At 39.2% G+C, this 27,018-nt stretch overlaps 1 protein-coding gene across 1 annotated transcript in view; it reads left to right on the top strand.

Annotated features, from left to right (window-relative positions):
• Nucleotides 1-27,018, top strand: part of BMERB1 (bMERB domain containing 1) — a 142,477-nt gene that overhangs the window by 77,826 nt on the left and 37,633 nt on the right. Inside the window, exon 2 of the mRNA XM_044657342.1 lies at nucleotides 19,332-19,455. Coding sequence (XP_044513277.1) covers nucleotides 19,332-19,455 — 124 coding nt within the window. The remainder of the gene's footprint in view (nucleotides 1-19,331; nucleotides 19,456-27,018) is intronic.

The following is a 27,018-nucleotide window of genomic DNA, read 5'->3' on the forward strand; positions in this document are numbered from 1 at the left end:
ACAGCTCCTTTTGAGGAGGGGGGACTCCAGATTGTCCTATTGTAGCTTTCTATTTTAAGTAACTTTTTTTTTAACCCTTACCTTCTGTCTTGGAATCAATACTGTGTATTGGTTCTCAGGCAGAAGAGTGGCAAGGGCTAGGCAATGGGGGTTAAGTGACTTGCCCAGGGACACGTAGCTAGAAAGTGTCTGAGGTCAGATTTGAACCTAGGACCTCTTATCTATGGACCTGACTCCCCATCCACTGAGCCACCCAGCTGCCCCTTAAGTAGCTTTTCTTGTTAACTAAACTGCTAAAGGACTGTAACTGCTCTTATTTTAATTTAAAATTTAGCACTCTGAAGCAAAACCCCCATCACTCCATCCCAATTTTGGTTGTACCAAAGCTCATACATTTATACAAACCTAGGATGAGCAAAAACAGAAGTAGAAATTTTCTTCAGCCCTTTTCAGTGTACAAGAGAGTAGTAAATCTTTATCCTTTCAAGTGTTGCAATTTTTGTTTTTAAAAAGAGGTATAAAGATAGAGCAATAAAGGTAGTCAATATGTATGCAGCATTTTAAGATTTTAAAATATCATCTCCTTTGATTCTGACAACTCTGTGAGGTAGATACCAGTGGTATTCCATTGGAAAGATGAGTAAACTGAGATGCAGAGAAATTAAAGGACTCGTCTATGTCCATACATCTAGTAAGGGTAAAACACAGAATTTGAACCCGGGAAGTTTCTCTTGACTCCAAGGCTACCCTGCTTTCCAACTATACCATGTTGATGTTTCTTTTTTTTTTTTAAATTATGAATTGGACAAACATTAATGAACTTGAACATTTCCTTATGTGAAGAATAGAAAAAGATAGTTGTATATGAAACCAAGAATCTCTACTACATGCTTGGGTTTTTGGTTTTTTTTTTAAGTATATACTGGAGGCAGCTGGGTGGCTCAGTGGATTGAGAGCCAGGCTTAGAGACGGGAAGCCCTAGGTTCAACGTTGGCCTCAGACGCTTCCTAGCTGTGTGACCCTAGGCAAGTCACTTAACCCCCATTGCTTAGCCCTTACCACTCTTCTGCCTTGGAACCAATACACAGTATTGATTCTAAGATGGAAGGCAAGTTTTTTTTTAATTATATACCACATTTAACACAGTAGTACCAATATTGCCCTATTTGTGTCCTCTTCTGAATATTCTTTTGCTCTCTTCGGTGTATTTTAAAAACAAACATTTATTTAATACCTCTATCTTTCTTTTTTTTTTGTATTATTCTTACTATTGGCTAGTTGCCTCCATATAACTTACCCCTCCCAAACAAAAGCCTTCTTTCTTTTTAAAAACAAATGACTTTAAGCCAAACAAATTCACATATTGGTAGTATTGAAATATTTATGTCTTGTTCTGTACCTATATTGTTTGTCTCTTCCCTGCTGGTAGGTCATAAGATCACAATGGGAAGCAAGTATCATCATTAGTCTTCTGGAGTTTTGGCTGGTCATTATTGCATTAATTAGAGTTTTTCTTTATATTTTTATAGTTACTGTCTAAATTTTTCTACTTCTGCTCACTTAATTCTGCATCAGTTACTATAAGTTCTTCCAGGTTTCTCTAAATCCATCCATTTCATTATTTCCTATGGTTCAATAATTTTCCATCACCATAACCTAATTAATCCTTCTCCAATTTATGAGCCATTCTTTTAGTGTCCATTTTTTTGCTACTACAAAAAGCACTACTATTTTTTTATATGAGACTCATATCTTTTCCTAGTAGTGATATTACTGAGTCAAAGGGGATGTACAATTTAGTGTCTTTTTGGATATAGTACAAAATTGCTTTCCAGAATGGTTGGATCTATTCACAATTCCACCAACAGTATAATAATGTGCTTCTCATCCCACAGCCCCTCCAACAATTATAATTTTACCTTTTCTAACAAAAAAGAGGAGATGGGTACAAAAGGGAATCTCAGAATAGTTTTGATTTCTTAATTCATTTAATCACTTATTATTAGTTATTTGAAACATTGACCCATGGAATTATTAATATCTTGCATATTCTCTTTTGAGAATTGCTTATTCATATCATCTGACCATTTGTTTATTGGGAAGCCATGGTGCTTCTTATAAAGGAATTGATTTTCTTGTGGGGCTTTAAAAAAAGGTGTTTCCTAAAGCTGAGCTCCAAAAATGATCTGAACATTGGCATAACAAATATTAGCAATATGACTCTGGACAAATCACTTAATTTCTCCAAGCCTCAATTTCCTTTTTGGTAGAATAGGGATAATAATAGCAGCCACCTCAAAAGAGGTGTTGTTAGGATCAAACAAGATAATGTATAAAGCCACTTTGCTATTTCTAAGATCCTATTATCATTATGTTGAAAGATAACACTTAGATTAACTTTGATGTTTCTTTAAACAAACAAAAAAAATCATTCTACTATCGGCATGCAGTTAATATGAACATTCAATACCAAACCTGATTCTCTGTGTTCTGAGATGATAACACCTCCCAGCCTATGCTCCCTACTTATAAACTTAGTAATGATTTTCTTTCATGCTTTCACCTTCATAATATTGTTTTCATCCTTTGCATTTTCAGTTCTGTCATTTCTTGACAGTTACTACTATTTTCTTTAGCTGATGAGCAGTTTTGATCATGAAATCAACCTTAAGTGAGATCATTTCACCAAAGAAAAGCATGAATGTAAAGATTGCTCCCTTCGTGCCTTCTCATTATTAGCAACTGTTTGATATTTGTGGAGTTGTGTGTGTTTTTTTGTTTGTTTGTTTGTTTTGCAGAGCATTCCTGTTCTGTCATTCCTACTTGGCTCTTCCTATGTGAGCCCATCACTCTGTTGTATTTTTTTCCCCTTATCACCTTAGGAAGAGCTGGGATGCTCTGCAATCTAGTCAAGTTGCTCTAATATTCAGCTGAGTTCCATAACCAAAATGGGGGGGGAAGCAGCAACTGGGATGACTTGACTGCTAAGCAGGCATCTCAACCTCTGTTTTGTCTTTATAGATCTAGAGATGAAAGTGACCTCAGAGGATGTCTAGGCCAATCTCCCTCATTTTACAGCTGAGAAAACTCAGGACCATCGAGGTCCTTGACTTGCTCAACGTCATACAGGTAGCAAGTTTGTTCAGCTATACTTGAACCTACTTCCCCTGACTCTACAGTTAGGCTTCTTTCCATGGTACCATACTGCCTCCACCTGCGTAATTCTTCAGACCCTTGTAATAAGACTTTGGATCTTCTGGTCCCCTTGGGCAGCAAGGCTTTAGGGACCTTGCTTCATAGTTTGCAATGTTGCTTAAAAAATAACCCCCCCCCAAATACAATATATTAAAAATTAGCACTTTAAAAATAAAAATAGGCTTATCATTTAAATTATTTATAAAAATATTTTGTCATCTATACTTAAAGATTATACTTCAAAGGACCTTGTTCTTTTCAAGGTGGGTACTCACAATCCATCTCCGCGTCTCTTGTGATTCTTGTCCATGTTCTCCCTGAAGACTTGCATTTTTGTCCCCATTGTATCCCCATTGAATGAGGGCAGCTAGATATGCAGTGGACAAAGTGCTAGGCCTGGAGTCAGGAAGACTCATCTTCCTAAGTTTAAATCTGGCTTCAGATACTTACTAGCTGTGTGTCTTTGGGCAGGTAACTTAATCCTATTTGCACCAGGTTCCTCATCTGTAAAATATTCTGGAGAAGAAAATGGCAAACCCCAAATTGGATCATGAAGAATCTGACACAGTTGAAAATGATTGAACAATAAAATTCCCATTGAATAAATACTTTAATTAATAAAGTTCCTAGCACAGTGACTGGCACATAGTAGAAACAAAATTAATTCTTATCAATTGATATATTCTTCCACCAAGGAACCACTTCATGTGTTGATGATCTGGGTTCTTTTACATTTCATGAATAATGGTGCAGTTCTGGGATAGTCTTATCTGTCATCCTTTTAAATTCCTACCTGGCCAAGACATTGCTTTGTCTTTGGAGATGAAATTTAAAATAAAAATAAAATGTTACTAGTATTGTTCTTTCTGGATTTTAGGGTTTAACAACTACTCATAAAGTAATAAAAATGAAATTAGATTTAGAAAGTATAAAACTATCAATTACAAATGGAAAGAAATGATAATAAACATCCATTTTATGCATAATAAATAATAAAAATAGGCTATAAGACATAAAAATAAAATGAATATTTTATACTCCTAAATTTGGTTAAGCATTTTTGTAATAGATATAATTTCATATTTAATATTTTAGAGGAAAAGGACAGCAGCAGCCAATTTTCCAACAGAATCCCATTCACATCATGTGGAACTCCAGAGCTTCATGGAACAAAATTTGAGGAATATTGTTGAATGGGACCTTGGCATATAGCCTCAAACTTTCATTTTACCCATGAGGAAAATAAAGACTGTGCTTCCTATTTTACTGAAAACGTTGAGGCCACAAAGAGTGAACTCTTTCATCTATGCTATTCTTCATTTCATCATATTCAGTTGCAGATGGAGAACTATGCCTCTTCCTCTCCAAAGCCAACCCCTCCACTGTGCTCTCTACCCTATCCTTTTTCTTTCTTTTTCTTCAGTCTTCATTTTTATTTATTCCCTTTCTCTCTAAACTGTCCATTCTCTTTTTAATTTGTGCTCTTCTGCTTTCATTCATTCTCTTAATCAGTATTTGTCAGTCGGTTAGTAACTAAGTATGTATGAAATATCTTTTATGTTCCAGACTTTGTGCTGAGTTCTGGGGATACTGAGGAAGTGGGAGTAGAGTAAAAGGAATGTATTCTAGAGATGTTGTGAAGGTAGAAACAAGACAGGATATATGGGGTAAGTGGGTTTAAGGTGTTGAGGATTACACAAAGATTGAAAGCTTGAGAGACTGAAGTTCACATCATTCCTCAGCTCATGAACTTATTTTCTACCTTGGCTACCTTTTTTTTTTTTTTTTTACAGTATTAAGCCTTAAACTCTTTTATGGAACTTTCACAATCCTTGATACTCTTGCCCCAAATTTATGTAACTATTTTCCCCCCATGATTCCCAACATAAAGTCTCTGTTTTTAGCCAGATGGGTCTCCTTCCCGTACAACTCCCTCCCACCTCCGATATATTACACTTCCTTCTATCTCCCTACCTTTAAACATACCATTTCTTACAATCCAATGTAATGGACTTCTCTACAAGCAGCAATACAATGAACCAGGACAATTCTGAGGGACCTATGAGAAAGAACACTATCCACATCCAGAGAAAGAACTGTGGGAGTAGACACGCAGAAGAAAAACAACTGCTTGATCACATGGGTCGATGGGAATATGATTGGGGATGTAGACTCTAAACGATCACCCCAGTGCAACTATCAATAAATGGAAATAGGTCTTGATCAATGATACATGTAAAACCCAGTGAACTGTGTGTTGGCTACAGGAGGGGAGTGGGAGGAGGATGAGAGGAGAGGAGGGAAAGAACATGAGTCATGTAACCATGGAAAAATATTCTAAATTAATTAATTAATTACTATTTGTCAATTCAAAAAAAAGAAAAGAAAAAAACCCCTATCATTTCTATTATCTGTAGTTCATACCATCTTCTCTATTTTGTTCACTTTTCAAGGTCTGATCCAAGTCTCACTACTTTCATAAGTATTTCCCAATGACTCTAGCCTACATTAATCTCTCCCCTCACTGAATTCTTTTTTTCACTTAATGACTATAAAATCCAATTAGCACCTTCTCATATACAGAACTCTTCTTTAACTGTCTCACACTTCAAAAATTTAGCACTTTATTCTAACAGTGTATGATGATAATATAAATAGTTCTATCTTCTTCCTTCATTGTTTTTTAGAGCTGATCTCCCCAAGCCCCTCAGTTAAATAATTTGTAAGTTTGTAAAAGCCGAGAACATTCCACCTGTGGTGCCTAGTATGTTGCTGAGTACATGGAAAGTTCTCAAAAACTATTTGACTGGCTTATCTGAGGGATGGAAGAATTCCTTGGCTATGGTTTTTTCTGGTCACTGTGCTGGTGAAACATCATTGTGCAAACACCGACCCTATGAATGGCCTATGGATCACAAAGATGAGGAATGAGACTTTTTATTAATAGTAATAAATTAATAACTAAATAAAATATTAATTGATAATTAATGCTAATATTAATAATGCTTGTTAGCAGAATGGGTTTTCCCCCTCAAGAGACAGAGGCCACGGAAAAACTGTCAGATGCATTCAAATAAGAATAATAGCTAACAATTATAGGGTTTGTGCTACCTGTCTGGTACTGTGCTAAGTACTTTACAACTATTATTTCATTCAGTCTTTGCAACAACCCTGGGAGGGAGGTGGTATTACTATCCTCATTTTACAGATGAGGAAACTGAGGCAAATAGGGTTCAAATGACTTTCCCGGGGTCACACAGCTAGTGTTTGAGCCTGGATTTGAACTCAGGTCTTCCTGACTCCAGTTCTGGCACTCCATCCATTGGCACCTAGAAGTGACAAGCAGAAAGAAAGAAATCATCTCCATTAAGAAGCAACCGAAGGTTCTCTCTGGCCAGTGTAGTCAGTCCTTAGTGAAACCTTTTTTCCTCCCCTAACCCTTACCTTCTGTCTTAGAATAAGTACTACGAATTAGTTCCAAGGCAGAAGAACAGTTAGGACTAGGCTCTTGTCCAGGGTCACACAGCTAGGAAGTGTCTGAGGCCAGATTTGAACCCAGGACCTCCCATCTCTAGAACTGGAACTCTATCCCCTGAGCCACCTAGCCTGCCCCTATTCATTCTTTTTGACAAGGGAATGGATCTAGTCCTTATATATTTGTATCAATTTCTTTTTTTATTTTTAATTTAATTTTATTGATTAATTAAGAAAATCTTCCCACGGTTACATGATTCATGTTCTTTCCCTCCCTTCCTCCCTCCCCCGTCCCATAGCCAACACGCAAATCCACTGGGTTTTACATGTGTCATTGTATATCAATACTTTGAATATTTTATTAAGGATATTTGTTGCAATAATTTTCTCTCTAACTCCTCTAATTATTGTACATATATTGATTTTGTTCACATGAAACCTTTTCAGTTTTATGTCATCAAAATTACCTATTTTATCTTCTGTGATTACTGCTATTCTTTGTTTAATGAACTATTCTTCCTCAGACGTATTACACAAGGATCATCCTTATGTTCTCCTCGATTTTCATTTTTATACTTTGACCATTTTTATTTAGGTCAAGTATCCACTTGGAACTTATTGTGGTATATAGTGTAAAATGTTGGCTTAAATTTAATTTCTATGAGACTAATTTCCAATTTTGCCAACAGTTTTTGTCAAACAGGGAGTCTTTGTCCTGTTTTTTGGTGCCCTTGGGTTTACAGAACACTAGGCTACTTTTTCTGGCTGCTTCTAAAGCCCCACTTTCCCAGAAAGCTATTCTTCATAAATATACTATCCTGGTTATCATTTCCATGAAAAGAGAAAGAACTCAGGGCTGATGAAGAGCTAATTCCTGCCCCCCATATCTGTATAGTCTATACCTCACAGTATAAATGCAGTTCAAAAACCAGATTTGTTCCTCTGGATCAGTGGTTCTAGATGTCTAGTTTGGGGTTTTTCTGGGGATCCCTAAGAGTCTTTCAGAGGGTCTTCAAGGTCAAAACTATTTTCACAATATTACTAAAATGTCTATGTAAATGCTTTTAAATTCCAATTAATAATTAAATATCAATTAATTAATTGATTGATTGATTGTTTGTTGTTGGTGAATTAGAATATTTATTTATTTTAAAATTCTTTAAAACTTTGAGTTCCAAATTCTTTCCCTCCCTGCCTCCAGCCTCTCAACTAGCCACTAAGAAGGCAAACAATGTGATATCAATTATGCATATGAAATCACACAAAGCATATTTCCATCTTAGCAATGTTGCAAAAAAAGCAAGAGAAAAAAAAAGAAAAAAAAACATACTTCATTTTGCCCTCAGAGTCCATAATTTCTTTCTCTGTTGGTAGACAGCATTTTCCCTGATATATACAGGTATCCCTTCCCCAATCACAGGGGTTAGCAGTGTGGTGCCTCCTAGATCTGGAAAATCTGGGTAAAAATTTTTGACCCTCTCTATGTCCCAGAGAGGTCTGAATTTTTTGTTTTTCTTTTATGGGGTGTTTTCAGAACCCTATTATAAAATCTGGCTTAAGTATTTGGTTATAGGCTATATATGTCAGTGTTAAGTAAAAATGCTGAAATATACTAAAAAAAATTCCAAAAAGGAAATTTTAAAAATACAAAATAATTACAAAATTTTAAATATGAAACAAATTTGAGAGAATTATACTGAACATTCTGTACAGGTAATATACATACCAGCATATATATTTTATATATTTGTGAGTTACTTAACTTTTAATAATACCTTTACATTTCTAACCTTAGCATGTCAGCTGCTGGTTTTTGCATTCCTTATGCAAACTTTAGCTTATTTATCTTAACTTTTAAAAATTCTGTATATTTATGGTATTAAAATATAAAATATGTTGATATTATACAAATCTTTTATCCATTTCTGAGTTTCTAAACTTTTTCTGTGCCATCTGCTGGCCTTCACGTGCCATCTGTAGCTTCTGCAAAACTCCCGCCATATTCCCATTTAATTTCTTATGTCAATCCATGATGTATCAAAACCAAGATGGGAAAATAGTGATGTGGAAGAGATACCTACATATACATGATTTTTAAAATATTTACATATATGTGTATGTCAGATATAATTCACATAAATAAAAACTCTCTGGGGAGGAAAGGTCCTCAATAAAAGGGCAAAAGGGTGCCCTGACCAGGATTTAGGGAAACAAGAGCCAGGGCCAAGGATCATGGAGTGAGTGAAACTTACTTCTTCTTGGCTGGAGCTTTGGTTTGGTCAGAGAATTTGACATGCTGCATAAGCTCCTCTGAACTAGGAATTGGGTCTGCCCTTCCATCTTTGCCATTTCACTACTGCTACATTTGGAATCAAGAGGTTCAAGGATTAGGGAGAAAGTGGCATCAGAATACTGTTTGCCTCCCCCTCGGCCCCACTGAGACCTGACTTCATTTTGTGTGCACAGTCCAATCAACTCTGCATTTTTCTCTAGCAGCAATCCTTTCTCTGTGTCCTCGAACCCTCCTTTTAAAGATTATGGCTAAAGGTGTAACTCAGGTGTCAATCATCAATGAAGTTTCAGCTAGGTAATAAGCAGTCTTCAACTTCATTATCAAGGTAGGGTTAACTTGGTGATACTCAGGATAGCTTTGTAAAGAGTTGGCCCTGGTGACTCAGTGGATGGAGAGCCAAGCCTGGACACAGGAGGTTCTGGGTTTGAATCTGGTCTCAGACACTGCTTAGCCGTGTGACTCTGGGCAAGTCACTTAATTCCAATTGCCACTCTTTTAGTTTGTAATCAATACCCAGTATTGATTTTAAGACAGAAGGTAAGGGGTTGAGGTTTTTTTTTTTTTATCTCTATTTTTGGATATCTTTTGCATAGCTTCAAAATAAATAAATTAATAAAAAAAGAGCCCATCCCATGAGGGAATTTCAACTTATTTTTGTTTTAATTAATTAATTTGTTACATTAAAGTTCCCAGGTATCTCCCTTTCTTTCATCCCTCCTTGAACCTTGAATGAAGGTATCATTTGATAAAATATATATAAATATATATTAAAAAGTATATCTTGCTTGTTTCTATTTATCAGTTCTTTCTCTGGAGGTACACAAGTCATTCTTCAAACAATATTTCTGTTGTATATAATTTTCTCTTGGTTCTCATTTTGCTCTTCATATTTCAGGAAAGTATTTTCATAGTTTTTGAAAACCCTTCCTTCTGTCTTAGAATTGATACTAAAGATGGGTTCCAATGCAGAAGAATGGTAAGGGCAAGGAATTGGGGTTAAGTGACTTGCCCAGGGTCACACAGCTAGGAAATGTCTGAGGCCAGATTTGAATTTAGGACTTCCCATCTCTAAGCCTGATTCCCTATCCATTGAGCTACCCAGCTGACTCTCCATGGTTTGTTTCTTTTTGAAAATTAAGTCATTTCTTGCAATGCAGTAATCTTCTTTCACAATTATATGCTACAACTTGTTAAGGAGACACTATCCAGAGTGGTAGTAGAAAGAAAAATGGTGTCTGGAGTCAGAGAATTTAGGTTTGAATCCTACGCCCGGTGCCTATTATCTGTGAAGTCTTCGGCAAGTCACTTAACCTCAGTTTCCTCATCTGTGAAATGAGAGGATCACATTTGAGGATATGCCTTCCAGCCCTAGGTCAGTGATCCTATAACTTTTGGGAGGTGGTAGTGGTAGTAGGTTATAGCATATTCCTCGTTGGAAGTCTCCAAGTAAAGACTGGATGACCACTTTTCATATATGTTTTGGAAATATGCTTTTATGGGTATGAGTTGGACTAGATCAGTGATGGGGAACCTTTAAGAGATGGAGTGCCAAGCCCTGGCCCCAGCCTTAGACCAAATGTCCATGCCCCCCACATTCTGTGCCTCTCCCCCCACTGAATGCCTGGCATGCCATGACCCCCCTTACTCCACCCAGGGAGGGAGGAAGCATTCCCATTGGACTGCTGGGCAGGAGGGTGGGTGATGTAGTTAGACTTGGGGAGAGGTAGAGATGATGGGGTTAGGTACTCTGCTTCCCTCTAGTTAAGTGAGCTATGATGCCCTCAAACCTAGGGCGGGGGGAATCAAAAAAGCTCTATCTTACAGGAAAACCCCTTATTTATAGGAAAATATAACCCTCAGATTAAATTACATCATCCTGACATTCACCCCCATCAAGTTCTAGCATTCCTGAAGGGGATATCCTACAAATCAACTTTTTTAGCACATGGTCAAGGGTTGAAGTCAGGTTTTAATCTGGATGCAGGGCTGATTGCTACCTCTGACAAACCACTATTGTGTTTTCCAGAGCTTCTAGCCCACCTGTTTTCCCTCAGGCAGGCACCCCTTTGAATGCAATTAAATAGGCTATAAGAGAGGAGAAGGAGAATGCAAATTAAACCCAAATTTGCTTGTGAAAGAAACTAGGGAAGGGAGTTGTAGAACAGTGAAGAGGCTATTAGCCTAGCCCCAGATTCATAAAATTTATGCCTAAATCACTAGACTACAGTTTTGAACATTTTTAAACTACAAAGTCAAAAGACACATCCCCAAATGCCAACAATACTTTGTATCGCCAAGACACTGGTTAATTCTGATAATAAAGACAAAAGTTGTTGCTGTCTCACTCAGGCCAAAGGTAATGAAGAGAACATTGTATTCTGAATAGAGTGGGGCAATTTTGTCATGCAAGGGATGTTGTCTTGAAGAGAGCTGCTTACTAACTCCTACTGGGGAGAAGGGAAAGGGAGCAGCCCAGCTGCACCTCCCTTTGGCTTTCTAGTTAGGAACTCTGACGAACTCTGTGCTGTAGGGACAGGCTCACTGGGTCCTTGGGGCACTGGGGCTTGGCATGTGTGCCCATAGAGAGGTCCATGCGTGCCATCTCTGGCACATGCCCCATAGGCTCACCATCAGGCGACTAGATGATCCCCAAGCTTCCTTCCAACTCTGAAATTTTGTGATTCTGTGAGTCACTGTTTCTCTGCAATGCATCTTGAAGACTGTGGATAGCATCCCACTCAATGGGATCACAGATCTGTTTGAGAATTGAATATGTGGTATGTTTTTTGTATCTTTTAGGTAGATGTTGTTTCCTTCCTCCTCCCCACCCCACCCCAAATGTAAGCTCTTCAAGAACAGTTTTATTTTTTGCCTTTTTATTCTCAGCACAAACTGAAGTGCCTAATATATGTTAGGTGCTTAATAAATGCTACTTGCCTTTGATTTTGATGCAAAAGCTCCTGTTCTACCTTTACCCACAACTGGTATGTTTGCGGAAATTTAAGTATCCCTTGTTGATTAGATTATGGACTAATTTCCAATAGTACCTCCCCTCAGAAGATATCTATTATTCCTTGAGTTTAATGATTCTTATTCTCATTGTCCTTCATATCTGCAGGGCTTAGCACCTTCATCTAGTATCCAGCAGGCAATTTAAAAAAACAACTCTTACCCGCTATCTTAGAATCAATATTAAGTATTGATTCCAAGGCAGAAGAACAGTAAGAGTGAGGCAGTTGGGGCAAAGTGACTTGACCAGGGTCACACAGCCAGGACGTGTCTGAAGTCACATTTGAACCTACATCTTCCAGACTATAGACCAGGCACTGTAGCCATGTGTGATAGAGTGTTCCTATATAGCTGACCCTATAGTAGACAATTAATAAATGCTTATTGACTTGCTTTACCTTGCCATTATTCCTCTCCAGCTAGTTTGTCTGCTCCTTTTAACTTAAAGACAGTATTTTATGTATTCCCTGTACAGCCTTCATAGTGGTGGGCATACAGTAGACACTTAATAAATGTTTAATTGAATTAATGGATACTAACAGGTAAATAAGTTTTTCAGAGAAAGGACAAAGATAAGAACGCAGGATGCTCTCCACAGTGGCCCCCTCCAAGTACTACTGGACAGAAATACTAACTGTAGTGGAATAGTCTCAGACACACTTTGGTCTTATTCTTTTATGTACCAGCAAGTCAATGAATCCTGGCCATTTTTGAGTAATGGCGAATAAACCTGAAGCCCAATCTTTTTAATCTTTTCATAAGTTTCAAGCAACTTTCCAGTCTCATTTCCTCACCCCACAGATAATCTCAGTCCTGCCTTTCAGACAAATTCTCTCAACCTGGTAATTTATAGTGAGCCATACACCCCCGGAATTATTAGTCATTATCTGAAGATGCTGATGGGGATGCTGAAAAGGAAGGATGCGCCATTACACTGAGGAGATGGACTCAGTTGACCCCTTCCCCCAGGAGTGACTCAGCTCCGAGAAATATGTGGACAATTTCCAAAAGACTGAGGCTAAAGAATATAGGGATGGGTGTATCATTCTGCTTTGTAATCTTTATGAAGGGACAGGTCTTATAAAGTTTCTTCAGTGGAACATCAAAGCAACTTGCCTTTGATTTTGATTCAAGAGCTCCTGTTTTGCCTTTGCCTACAAGGGATATGTTTGCATTTAAAAAAAGATATTCTATTTTCCCAATTACATGTAATAACAATTTTCCACATGTATTTTCTGAAGTTGTAAGATCCAAATTGTTTCTCTCCCTCCCTTTCCTCCCCACTCCTGGAGGTGGTAAGCTATTTGATCTGGGTTATACTGTTGGATTTAAAAATCAGTCTGGCAGTCTACTGAACTATTTCTGGCCTGGACAAGCTACCCCCAGCCCCCAAGGTTTCCCAGCACAGTCTTCCTTATCTCCCCCTATCATAAACCTAAAACTGAAGCTATCTTATCTGATGTCTTGAGGAATGTTTGTCTATGTTTGCCTGCTTTACAATATTTGCCTATTTAATGTATGTTTGCCAAATGCTTACAGCCCCCTGACCCTGAAACCCCCCTCCCCAGATGCTTCCTGACCACCTGTCCCTGACACTACCTTGATAATTATGTATGTGCCAACCCCCTTCCCCAAACATTTCTATATAAACTCTTGGCTGAGAATTCCAAGGGGTCGTTCAGGCATGCCTCTCTGCCTAGCGACCCTAGCTACTATTGCTAGTAAAGAATGAGCCTCTTCTTGCATATTGCATTGTCAGTGTGGTTCTTCCTCTGGCCATGATCGAACCTGGGTTAGGTATTAAAATTTGGGTACAACAATACATGTATTATCATGCAAAACTTGTTTCCATATTGTTCTTTGTTGTAAGAGAATATACTCATATAGAAAGAACACTATCCACATTGTTATGTAAAGGATGGCAGGGTGAGGCTGACCCTGTATTTTGCAGGGATTCCATGCTGCCATCCTTTACATAACAACATCCAGAGAAACATCTGTGGTAGTAGAAACACAGAAGAAAGACATTTCCTTGATCACATGGTTCGATGGGGATATGATTGAGGATGTAGATTCTAAATGATCACTGTATTGCAAATATTAACAATATGAAAATAGGTCTTGATCAATGATCCTTGTAAAACCCAGTTGAATTGTGCATTGGCTACAGGAGATGGGAGAGAGGAGAGGAGGGAAAGATCATGAATCATGCAAAAATATTCCAAATTAATTAATTTTTAAAAAAATGTTTAAAAGAAAAAGAAAAGAGAATATACTCATTTAAAACCAAAACCACAAAATAAGAAAAAAAATTAACTAAAGTGATGTGCATTCTGACTCCAACAGTTCTTTCTCTGGGGAGTGAATAGCATTCTTTGTCATAAGTCCTTCAGAATTGTCCCATACCATTGCATTGCTGAGAGTAGCCAGGTCTTTCACAGTTTTAACATAATATGATATTGCTGTTACTGTGCACAGTGTCCTCCTGGTTCTGCCTAGTTCGCTCTGCATCAGTTCACATAGGTCTTTCCAGTTCTTTCTGAAATCATCTGGTTCATCATTTCTTATGGACAATATTATTCTATCACCATCATATACCACAATTTGTTTAGCCATTTAAATTTTTTTCTTTCTTCCAGCACTTACTGGGTTTTAGTTGCTTATAGAGGTATTCCTTTGACTTCGAAGTTTTAGAGAAAAGAATAAACAATATCAGGACCCAACCTAGAATGGTTGAACAAACTTTTATAGATTGAGCAGAAGTGATCTCTATACAGTATTCACCCTTCATACGCTACCTTAACCAACAAAGAATATTCACTCAACCACTTTTACCTTAGGGAGAAGTGAGCTTAGAAGTAATCTATTCCTAGGATTGCAGAAATTGAGCTGGAAGAGACCTCAGAGGCTATCTAATTTAATCTTCTTATTTATAGAGAAGGAAAATGAGGCCCAGAGAGATTAAGCAGCTTGGAGAAAGTCACCCAGTTAATTCAGGATCTGAAATTCAAACATATATCCTCTAATTCCCACTCTAGTACTCTTCACTCTACTACAAAGCAGTAATAATAGCCATCACTTATATAGCACTTCAAAATACTTTATAAATATGATCTCCCTTTTGGGAGATAGGTGCTATTATTATCTCTGTTTTATAAATGAGAAAAAAGGCAAACAGAGATGTTATATGACTTGCTTAAGATCATAGAGGGGAAGAAGAGGGAAGGGAATAAATATTCATATAACAAGTTAAATGTCTTGTCCAGGGTCACACAGCTAAGTGTCTGAGGTCAGATTTCAGCTCAAGTCTATATGATTTCAGGCCTAGCGTTCTATCCACTGAGCCTCTCCTAAATGTTCATACTCCATGGTGGTTTATCTCAGGAAGTACAACAATCTGACTGTACTTTGACTATTGTTCATATCTCCTGCTCCTTATTCTAGCCCTCAATCTTCTACTCTGCCAGGAGTGAGCATTTACAACTTGGAAAGCAGCAAACTACAAATGAGAGCTTGATTTATTGTTTGTTGATTGTCAACTAAAGAAAGTGATGGAGAGGCAGCTGGGAAGCTTAGTGGATCAAGAGTCAGGCCTAGAGATGGGAGGTCCTAGGTTCAAATCTGCCCTCAGACATTTCCTAGCTGTGTGACCGTGGGCAAGTCACTTAACTCCTATTGCCTAGCCCTTACCTCTCTTTTGCCTTAGAACCAATACTTAGTATTAATTCTAAGACAGAAGGTAAAAGAAAAAGCAAGTTATGGAGAAAATGATAGTATTGCTGATTAAACTTAAATCTAGAGAGCTAGTTGTTAAAACTAGGTTTTAGAGGAATAAAGTAGAGGGAAAGATAAATTGATGGAGGAGAGAGGAGTTTCAGAGTTCTGGATTCCTAAGGGTAACATGATCCTGGGTAAGAGGAAGGAGACAGAGATTTCACCTGAGATTTCCTTGAAATAGTGAACTTCCAGATGAGGAAAATCCTTCTCCCTGTGCAGGCTGTTACCTTCTATTCCTCCTACAGAGTCAGAGTTGCCTAGGACACTGAGAGGTTGGTGAAGTGAGTTGCCTAGTACCCTACAGTCACTATGTTAGAAGCAGGACTCTAACCAAGGTTTGCCCAGCACGAAGGCCAAACGCATCACTTTACCAAGCTGCCTCTCCCTTTTATATACATACTTCTATTTGAGCTCTAGATGGGCCAGCAAGGTGGCACAGTGAATAGAGCATCTTCATCTTCCTGAGTTCAAATCCAACTAAAGACACAGCTAGAGCTGGAGAAGGAAATGGCAAACGACTCTAGTATCTTTGCCAAGAAAACCCCAAATGGGATCATGACTCGTGACATGACTGAAAATAATAATTAAAAACCTGAGCTCTAAACTATTATGCCACTTTACTAGTGGGAAAGAAGTATGTCTCAAGATTTCTCAACAGGGTCAGCCTCATCCTCAAATTCCAGCCAAATGTTCATTTCAACAAATGAAGTCAGACAATGCCATCTTCACCTTCCCTGAGGGTTGAGGGCAAGTGCCAATCCAGGAGACATGATTAATTTTCCTGATCTCACATCCCACTTCCAGGGTATGGTGCCATTCCCAAAATTATACCTCTGCAGGTAGTGGAAAAAGGGAAAGATTGTGTAATACATTGCTAGCTCCAAGCATTGGCTAGTGTCTTAGGGGAATGATCATTTGGGCAAGATTTCAAGCTGTGGATACAGAGAATGAGAAGCAAGAAATGTTTTCCATCCAAAACTGATGTGATGTGATGGGAATCCAAAAGCCATGAGACTTTCTGCTTTGGATCAAAGTTAAACCCACTAAACAATAAATGCTCAAAGGAAAGATGAAATGATAATTTCAGTGATGGATGATCAGGACAAAGCATCTTTGATCAGTGATGTGAGCAAGTATGACCAGCCCCTGACCTTCAAAGTCAGTGTTGAGCACAGTGCCTGACACATCATAGACATTTAATAAAATTTTATTGACCAACTAAAAAGGCATGAATTATCAATAAGCCATTCCTACAAAGAGCTACTAATGCTTCTGTGCCCCCAGTCCTTCCCAAACCCCACTGTTTTCTCCACACATCCTTCTTACTTCCCATTGGAGCCCTTTCTGCCAATGCCTTGGGAGCTACAGTGGGGAAAAAAAACCAGAGCTTTTAAAGTACATCATACTTGGGAAATGGAAGAAGGAAAGAGTCTGTGAAAAGCAAAATAGCTTTGGGGAGCTGACCCTTAGATTCTCAGGATGAACTGACTGGATTGCCCAAGAGTATCTTCCTCAACTCTGCTTGGAATTTTTTTTCCTTCACTTTGGATTGCTCACAATTTCTCTGTGTAAAGATTTTTTCTGAGTTAATGAGCATCCCCTTCTAAAAATAAGAATACCTTTGAGTGGGCTAAAAGGTTATCAAGCCTTTACTTCTTAGTGTGAATTAGTTCTGTGAGATGGCTTTGCTCCCACAACTAGCTGAGATTTAATGCTTTGGATGGAAAGAGAGTTTTGATGGGGAAAGAAGCCCTAGAAGTGGGATAGGCCATTTGGGATGGAGTGCGTGGAGCACTATGAGGGAGAGGGAAGGAATAGTTGGAGGAGTGTGCAGCAGTAGGGGTTTATGGCAAAGGCATGTGGGACCTGGGAGAAAGGACACCATGTGGTAGGAAATAGGGCATGAAATGGAGTGCAAATGATTTTGAATCTAAGTAAATCTGTCTTGGTTTTAAGAAATTACAGGGTTCCTGTAGTTTACTAAATAAGCAAAATGTAAAACAATGCATATCTGTGAAAAACTCCCTGGACCCTGTATCGTATTTGAACAGCTGTTTCTTAACTGTAGTTAATTGCTTGTATTATGTCACCAATGCTACTTTAATTATCTGTTCTATACATCACTTATATCTTTTAAAGAAGATGTTTCTTAATTGAGTTTTCCTGTACTCCCATATATTCTTGCACCCCACCCCGCCATGTATTCTTGTTGGTATAACCAAGCAGAATAATGAAATCATTCCTTTAGATTTTGTTGCTTTTCTGTAAAAGAAGCTTCGTGGTAAAATCTAATTGAGTTTAGTTTATTCAGATCTATCTCTTCCTGTGAATGTGCCTCTTCTTTTCCCATTCTCTTCTGTTCTACTCCTGTGATGCATGAAATCCTCTGTTCCTGGAACCTGGAGCACAAAGCTACTGTTGTGGAGAGTCTAGTTTCATTATGGGTTATATAGACTTAGGAACCTAACATCATTTGCAAAGTGTTTCTATGAGAAAATGTTTTCAAGAGTTTCAAATAATATATTTCTGACCTTACTCTCAAAACATCTCTCACCTCTGTATACCTCTTCCTACTCTCAGACAGCCATCATTCTAGTTGAAGTCTTCTTCACCTCTTGCTTGGATAATTACAGTGACCTCCTAATTGGACTCTCTGCCTCAAATCTCTCTCCCTGCCCTCCCCCTCTCCTTCTCCTTCTCCTTTTCTCTCTCCCTCTCCATCTTTCTTCCCCTCCCCTCTCCTTCTCTATCTCTGTTTCTGTCCATCTCTCTTTCTTTCTTCCTCTTCCTCTCACTCTCTCTCTTTCCTTCTCCTTTCTTCCTCTTATCTCTATCACTGTTCCTCTCTCTCCCTCCCTCTCTTCCCAATGTCTACATCATGTACTCCCTCATGGGTACCTTCTTCTTTTTCAGTTTCCTTTTATGCATTGTCTTCTCCATTAGAATTATAAGTTCCTTCAAGCTAGGAATCATCTTTCTTTTTGCTTGTATTTGTATTTCTAGAGCTTAGCCTAGTACCTGGTACATACTAAGTGTGTGATACAAGCTTGTTGGCTGACTGATTGACCATTTCCAATATACCAATTCCAATTCTGGCAAGAGGCTACTACTTTTCCATTAATCAGCCAAACATTTATTAAGCGCCTGTGTCCTTGGCCTCAGACACTTCCTAGCTGTGTGACCCTGGGCAAGTCGCTTAACCCCCATTGCCTAGCCCTTACCACTCTCCTGCCTTGGAACCAATACACAGTAAAAAAAAGAACCTGTGTCCCAGATGTGTGACCCTGAACAAGTCACTTTACCATAATTGCCTAGGCCTTACTGCTCTTCTGCCCTAAAACCAATAATTAGTATTGATAAATAGGTAAGGTAAAATAGATAGAAGGTAAGAATGAAAAAAAGAAAAGAATCTACTAAGGACCAGGCATTAACTACTGAACATTCTACTGCTGACAGGGATTCAGCTAGCCTTTTCCAGAGGTCTTGTGTGCCCACATTTCTATGGTGCTTTGGGGGTTTGAGAAATGCCACATAATCTGGCATAACCTGATTTACATGTCTCGTGTTTCTTCTGCCTGCACAGATCAACTTGACATCATTTCCATGGCTGAGACGACCATGATGCCAGAAGAAATTGAGTTGGAGATGGCAAAAATTCAACGTCTTCGGGAAGTCTTAGTCAGAAGGGAATCAGAACTCAGGTTTATGTAAGTACCAAAGAAAGCAAGTGTGGGAGACCCAGCCAATCAGAAATGGTACTGATGACACAAAAAGAGATGGAGAGACTGGTGCTGGGGGTGGGGGAACATATTTATGGGATACTTAGTGGTATGAATTTCTTTGAAAATGAAGAGGGCCTGAATGGGCAGATTGTGCTCTCAGCGGTACCCAGGAATGATGGATGGGCTTTCCAGGGAAATTGCCGTTTTTCATTTGGGACCTGGCAGGGCAAATAGCAAGCTGGCAAAGACAATCTGGGCCATGAACAGTACTGCTCTCTCCCTAGGATCACTTTATTCTAGAATAAGTTGAACAGCCTTGTCGTTTAAAAAAAAAAGCCCACTCCATTTTCTTTTCATAGGAAGGGAAGAGATGACTTTATTTGTGCTCCAAAGGTCTAAAGAGAGAACCTTAATGCTTACAAGTAAGGGGGATTTACATATTTATTTTTTAGCTTTCTCTGATAGGTTAGAAAAGGGAAAATTAATTACAGATGAGCCGTTTTGGATTAACTATGCATATCCATTATTTGTCTGACTGTATATCTATTTATTTGTTTACCTGTCTTTCTGTCTGTCTCTCTGTATTTTTCTTTGTCTCTCTGCCTACCTACCTGTCTGTCTTTCTTTCTTTCTGTCTGTCTCTCTATTTGCCTTCCTGCAGTCTGTCTATCTACCTTTCTGTCTACTTGCCTGCTTTTCTCTCTTTCTTTTTCTCTATCATTTTTGTCTATCTATCTGCCATTTTATCTCTCTGTCTCTACCTACCTGTCTATCTATTTCTATCAGTTTCCTCAAAAGTCCCCCTCTAACATCATATTGTGGCACACAGTGACCTTGGATTCCTGACAGCTATGCAAAGTGGAGCAGAAGCTCTGCCAGGTTCTACCCAAGTTGAAAAATCTTCCAGTCCAGGCCAAGGGAGAGATCATGTGGCTGCCATGTGAGGACCCATCTATCTCATTCAATTAAATTCAAGAATCCCACGTTAAGAGCCTCGGATGCGCCAGGCACTGTACAAATGTAGGAGTCATCATCGCCAGAAGGCTAGCCACCAGGGGATGAATTTGAACAGGGGATTGGGGGTGGAGACAACACCTCATGAAGAGGATCTAGGAAAACTTGGCGGAATTGTGACCTGAGTCAGTGGAAGAAAAACCCACACACAGACAAAATTGTGGTGCCTTGAAGGGTTGAAGTATGGGGATTAACCAGAGAATCTAGACTTACTGTTCGTACTAAGCCTTCGGAGGCAAGGGCAATAGAGGAATGGATGGAATGGAATGGAGGAATGGGAATGCTAATGATTCCTTGGTTGCTAGAGCTGATCAGCCCTGTTAAAACCAGAATGAGATGGGTTTTATCATACCCACTGCTATGTAATCAGATTAGTATCTTTCAGCCCATGGAGACCAAGTGATTCAGATGAATGCTTCATGGTTGGGGATGTTCTCTGACTCCAAAAATGATCCTTTAAGAAAGAGTTCAGCATATGAGAGGGTCTCAGGTGCTTCTGGCTCCCTTCCTGTCCTGAGAATTATTCTCCCAGAGAGAGCTACTGCTATGATTCTTCCTCCCCCCAGCCTACTCTTTCTTCCTCTTTGCTAGCATTGGTCTTCCTTCTCTTGTTGCTTCTCCATCATCTTTTTTTTTTAACTATTATTTTTTGTCTTAGAATCAATAACTAAGTATTGGTTCTAAGGCAAAGGAGTGGTAAGGGCTAGGCAATAGGGGTTAAATGAGTTGTATAGGGTCACAAAGCTGGGAAATGGCTAAAGCCAGATGTGAACCCAGATCCTCCCAACTCCAGCCCTGATTCTCTTTCCATTGAGACACCTAGCTTCCCCTCCATCATTTCTCTTTCAACAACAGCAACAACAACAACAACAACAACAACAACAACAACAACAACAACAACAACACTTTAACCTTCCATCTTAGAATCAATACTGTGTACTAATTCCAAGGCAGAAGAGCAGTAAGAGTTAGGCATTGTGGGTTAAGTGACTTGCCCAGGGTCACACAGCTAGAAATTATCTGAGTCAAGATTTGAACCTAGATCCTCCCAATTCTAGCCCTGACTCTCTTTCCACTGAAACAGCCAGATGCCTCTCTATCCTCTCTCTTTCTTTTTAAAAACCTTTACCATCCATCTTAGAATCAACACTGTGTATTAATTCCAAAGCAGAAGAGTGTTAAGGATTAAGCAATTGAGATTAGGTGAGTTGCCCAGAGTCACACAATGAAGGAAGTATCTGAGGCCAGATTTGAACCCAGGACTTCCCATCTCTAGGCCTGCCTCCATCATCTCTTTACAAAAGAAGCCTGAGAGGGTCATTAAAGCCATTCCTAGATCCCTTATTGTGTTTGCCTTCCTCCTTTAGATTTTAGGACAAACTGGGTAAGTTGGGTCACCAGAAGCCAAGGCATCACTGACAAGGATTGTTTCTAGTATTATATACATCACTCTGACCCGACCTAATAAATGTGAAATGGACTTTTTTGAAAAGGTCTTGCTGGGCCAGGGCTTGGGCTTTGGGTCTCTCTGTATCACTTCCCAGTGTTGGACGTGTTCCATCTTGGGTCACAGTGATGACGTTCCTACCCAGACAATACCAAACCTGAAGTGGTTCCCGTAGATGGAGTTCTTAACTCAACCAAAGGTAAGTACCTGTTTATAAATAAATATTCCTGCGGCAATGTGTGTGGGTGCCCACCTAGTTACATATGTTTTCTTAAAGCAAATCTGATAACATCAGCTCCCTGCTCAAAATTTCCTAATGGTTCCCTATTGCCTCTAGGCTAAAATAGACAGTCCTCAGCCTGGCATTGGAAGCCCTCCCATACCCTGATTCGCACCTGCCTCCCCAGTTCTAATTCATACTAATCCTCCTCTACACACTGATCCTGCCAAACTGACCCTGGCACAGGACATTACTTCCCCTTTCTTCCTCCACCCACCTCATGTTTGGAATGCGTTCCTATCTCACCTCCATTTCATAGAATGTCCTCACTTCTTTCAAGAGTATGGCTCAGAGGGGCATCTAGGTAGCTTGGTAGATAGAGAGCCAAGTTCAAATCTGAGCTCAGATATGTTCTAGCTGTGTGACCTTGGGCAAGTCATTTAACCCCCATTGTTTAGCCCTTACTGCCTAGGATTTAATTGATTCCAAGACAGAAGGTAAGAGTTTAAAAAACACCTATGTTTTTTAAAAGAAAGAATATACCTTGGGTAACTTTTCTTTTTTTAACCATTCACATATTTATTATAGAAACTACTCGTGTTCCAATGTTGAGGCCAGCCAGAGGTGGGGGGATTTCTTCCCAGAAGGCTATTTCTGTTCCCCCTACTAAAAAAAGAAAAAAAGCTTATCCTTTGCACCAGAGGCAGCTATGTGGCTTCCTGAATAGACTGGAAGACTCCTCTTCCTGAGTTCACATCTGACTTCAGACACTAGCACTGTGATCCTGGGCAAGTTACTAAACCCTGATTGCCTCAGTTTCCTCATCTGTAAAATAAACTGGAAAAGTTCACAAACTACTCCAGGATCTTTGCCAAAAAACACCAAAATGGGTCACGAAGAGCTGGACACCATGACTGAACAACAATAACAATCCTTCCTTCCCCTGGGGAGAGGGGATAGGCACAAAAGATAGGCAGGAAAAAAAGGTCAATATGACTTTTTGCAGGATAAGGATAATTTGCAGATGAAGATAAGCAAAAGTGTCTGAAAGACCCCTATAGACTGTTCATCTTCAGTCTCCTTGAAGGAGAACAGATGAAGGACAAGTAGATCTTACCCACTCATCACTGCAGCCACCAGAACAATGTAAAGTCTTTATTTTGGGTGGGAAGAGAGGAATGGCCCCAGATTCTTTTGGTTCTTCCCTCTATCAAGCCTTTCCTGTCCCAGTTGGAGTGCATTCTGTTCTCCCTCTTGAAATTCCCCTGTGTTCCTTTGTATTTACTTCTCTAGAAGGCCTGTTGGATTGTAAACTCTCTGAGGACTGGGACAATTTCATGGTTGGTTTTGCATCCTGGGTGCCTAGCACATCCTGGGCTCTTAATGTTTGTTGAACTGAATCATGTACGTGATTCCAGGTCCAATTCTCACATGCTCAGTAATAACAATAGCTAGTATTTGTCTGTGTGTGTTAAAGTTGGCAAAACACTTTACAAATATTATCTCGTTTGATCCTCACAGCAGCCGGGTTTGATAGGTGCTATTATTATCCCCATTTTAGAGATGAATAAACCGAGGTTGATAGAAGTTAAGTGATTTGCCCAGTGTCTGGGGATGGATTTGAAACTCAGATCTTCCTGACTGCAGGCCTTGATTCCCCAAGAATGCCTTCCTTATGAGTAAGCAATCCAGATTTCCACTTGACAACTCAGTACAACAACTATTGATAAGTAACTGTTGTATGTAGGGCAACTAAGAGGCATCTTCTCAAAGCTTCCCCTCGTATAATGTGGTCATTTCATAAACTCTGTCTGGCTGTCCTCAGCAAGCTAATAAATTTCTTAGCAATGTGAATAGTCCTCTATTGCAGAGAATAATGACTAAGAAAGGCCTGGAATTTGAGCTTTTGGGGTTCTTTTTTTTAACCCTTACTTTCTGTCTTAAAATCAATGTTGTGTATTGGTTCCAAGACAGAAGAGCAGTAGGGACGTGGCAATGGGGGTTAAAGGATTTGTCCAGGAAATGTCTGAAGCCAGATTTGAACTCAGAGACTCCTGTCTGTAGTCCTGACTCTATCTACTGAGCCACCTAGCTCTCCTTGCCTTTTACTTCTTGCCTTAATGTGCTCTTCCTGTTGCCTAGCCCTCTCTCTCCCCAGCGCTATGTGACTTCAGGGGAGAACTTTTGTGATAAAGTCAATAACTTCAGACTCATTTTCTTGCCCTTGATTCCAATGCTGAATCACATCATTAGCTTTTAATAACTCTATTTGCCAGCTCCTGGATGCCTGCCTTGGCTTCTTTGCGTCACATGGACACTACACATCCTGCTGTTTATCTTGGTTTCAGATAATTAAATATTCACATCCATGAAAGGGTTAGGGGAGAATTTGTTTTATCTTCATTTTACACTCGCTTGCCAAATTTTAATAAAGAGGATATAAGGACAGTGTCTCATAGCTTGCCTTGGGCAGGAACAGTTTTTAATCAGGAACAGCCAGAACTCGTGCCGTGAAGAAAGCATCTCTATGAAAAGAGGCTCATTAGAAACCGGAGAGATCACCGTGGAGGAAGCGAGTTCAGATATTTTATCTTCCCCTGGATAGCAGCAAAAACACATCCTTGGGACCATTAGCCAATGCTACGTATCCCAAGTTTGGCCAAAAGGAGAGGAAAGGGGGCTCGTGACTTCTCTGTTGGGGCTCTGAGCTGTGCTTTGGGGCTAGAGGTGTGGGGTTGGGGGATTGAGATGAGTCATAGAACAAGTATGGCACAGTTGCCGGTGCTCTGACTCTGGCATCAGGACTATGATGGTGGCTATTGTGGTTCAGTCATGCGTGACCCCATTTGGGGTTTTCCGGGTAAAGATTCTGGAGTGGTTTGCCATTTCCTTCTCTGGATCATTCTATAAAATCTATAAAATGGGGACAACAATAACATCTACCTCACAAGACTGTTGGGAGGATCAAATGAGATAATGTGTAAAATGTTTTGCAAATCTAAAAGTGCTATATAAATCCTTATGATTATGATAAATGATTATTACCTATACCGCCCTGCTCCTCCACATCAGGAATGCCTGGATTCAGATCCTTCCTCTTCCTCTTTAAAACTGGGTGACCCTGGGTACGCATGGGTGAGACCAAGGGAAGAGATAAGGATGGTTCCAAAACTGTGAACCTGAGTAATGGGGGAAATGGTGGTGCCCTCAGAAGAAATGGGGAAGTTTGGAGAAATGATAAAGAAAATACATTGAGCTCCATTTTGGATATGTTGAGTTTAAAACTGCCTCTGGGGCTACCAGGGAAAGAGCACCAGCCCTAGAGGCAAAGGACCTGGGTTCAAATCCTGTCTCGGATGCTTATCACCCATTTATCTTGGACAAATCACTTCCTAGAACCTCAGTTTTTCCCATTTGCAAAATGAGAGGTGTTAAGCTAGATGACCTCCCAAAGACCCTTAATATCTATGATGTTCTAAACAATCCGTTGGAGCTGTCCAACGAGGAGTTGGTAACTGGGGCCAGAAAACTCAGGAGAAAAATAAGGGTTTGGATATAGATTTGGAGCCTATCTGCATAGAGACAATAATTGGAGAGGCTCAGGACAGCTCCTTAAGGAATATACCAGTGCTTAATGGGCAGGAATGAATGATGATCCACCAAGGGAGACTGAAAGGGAATGGTCTGACAGATAGGAGGAGAACCCTTACTCCTAATCTACTTTTTTTGACTCTTACCTTCCATCTTAGAATCAATACTGTGTATTCATTCCAAGGCAGAAGAGCAGTAAGGGCTAGGCAATGGAGGTTAAGTGACTTGCCCAGGGTCACACAGTTAGGAAGTGTCTGAGGCTAGATTTGAACCCAGGACCTGGCTCTTTATCTGCTGAGCCACTTTGGCTGCCCCTCCAAACTACTTTGTATTTAACTGCTTTGTATGTGTTTATATTTATTTACTTATATTTATGCTGAACATGTTCAACATAAAAATAAGTAAATAAATATAAACACATACAAAGCAGTTAAATGTATATATGTATTTACTTTTTATATACTAAGGTATATATGTGTATATATATACTTTATATTTAGGCTCAATATTTTGTATATTTTGCATATACTTTTGTTTTTACTTTGTATTTGTACATATTTTGTATTTTGCATGTACTTTATATTCTGAATATATGTAGTTTATATTTATGAACATATATATTCTGCATAAATATAAATATGTATGCTTTTTATTCATGCCAAACATTATATATGTGTGTGTATGTATGTATAACTGGTCAGCATAAATATGAAGTATGTCTAAAAATCTAATGTGAATACATATTCAGCATATGCTTGTTGTCTTCACCATTGGGATATAAGCTCCTTGTGCAGGGATTGTTTCATTCTCTGTACTTGGATCTCCAGAGCCTAGCAGTGCTTGGCACTTAAATGATTATTGAGGGGGTAGCTAGGTGACTCAATGGATTGAGAGCCCTGCCTAGAGATGGGAGGTCTTGGCTTCAAATCTGGCCTCAGATACTTCCTATGGATGATCCTGGGTAATGTAAGATTTAGAACTGGTTTAACTAAAAATAAGAATTAAAATAATTGACTTGTGCTTACCATTTATAAAAATAATTAACTTCTCCAGTCAAAATGGCTGTGACTTTTATTTACAGCAAGTTAGAGAGATATTAAAGTGGGAAATATAGGAAAGAGGTAGAAAAAAATCACCTAGCTACAAATACCCTAAATCCTAATCCTAATGCCTCCAGACTGCAAATGTGGATCTGAAAGTGAGTCTTATCAGAATCCAAAGGCCTAATCAGAAAGCCGAAATCCGAAGAGCTATGAGATGCCGAAAAGTCCACTGA

The sequence above is a fragment of the Gracilinanus agilis genome, chromosome 1 (assembly GCF_016433145.1).
Source record: "Gracilinanus agilis isolate LMUSP501 chromosome 1, AgileGrace, whole genome shotgun sequence".
Taxonomy (NCBI): Eukaryota; Metazoa; Chordata; class Mammalia; order Didelphimorphia; family Didelphidae; genus Gracilinanus; species Gracilinanus agilis.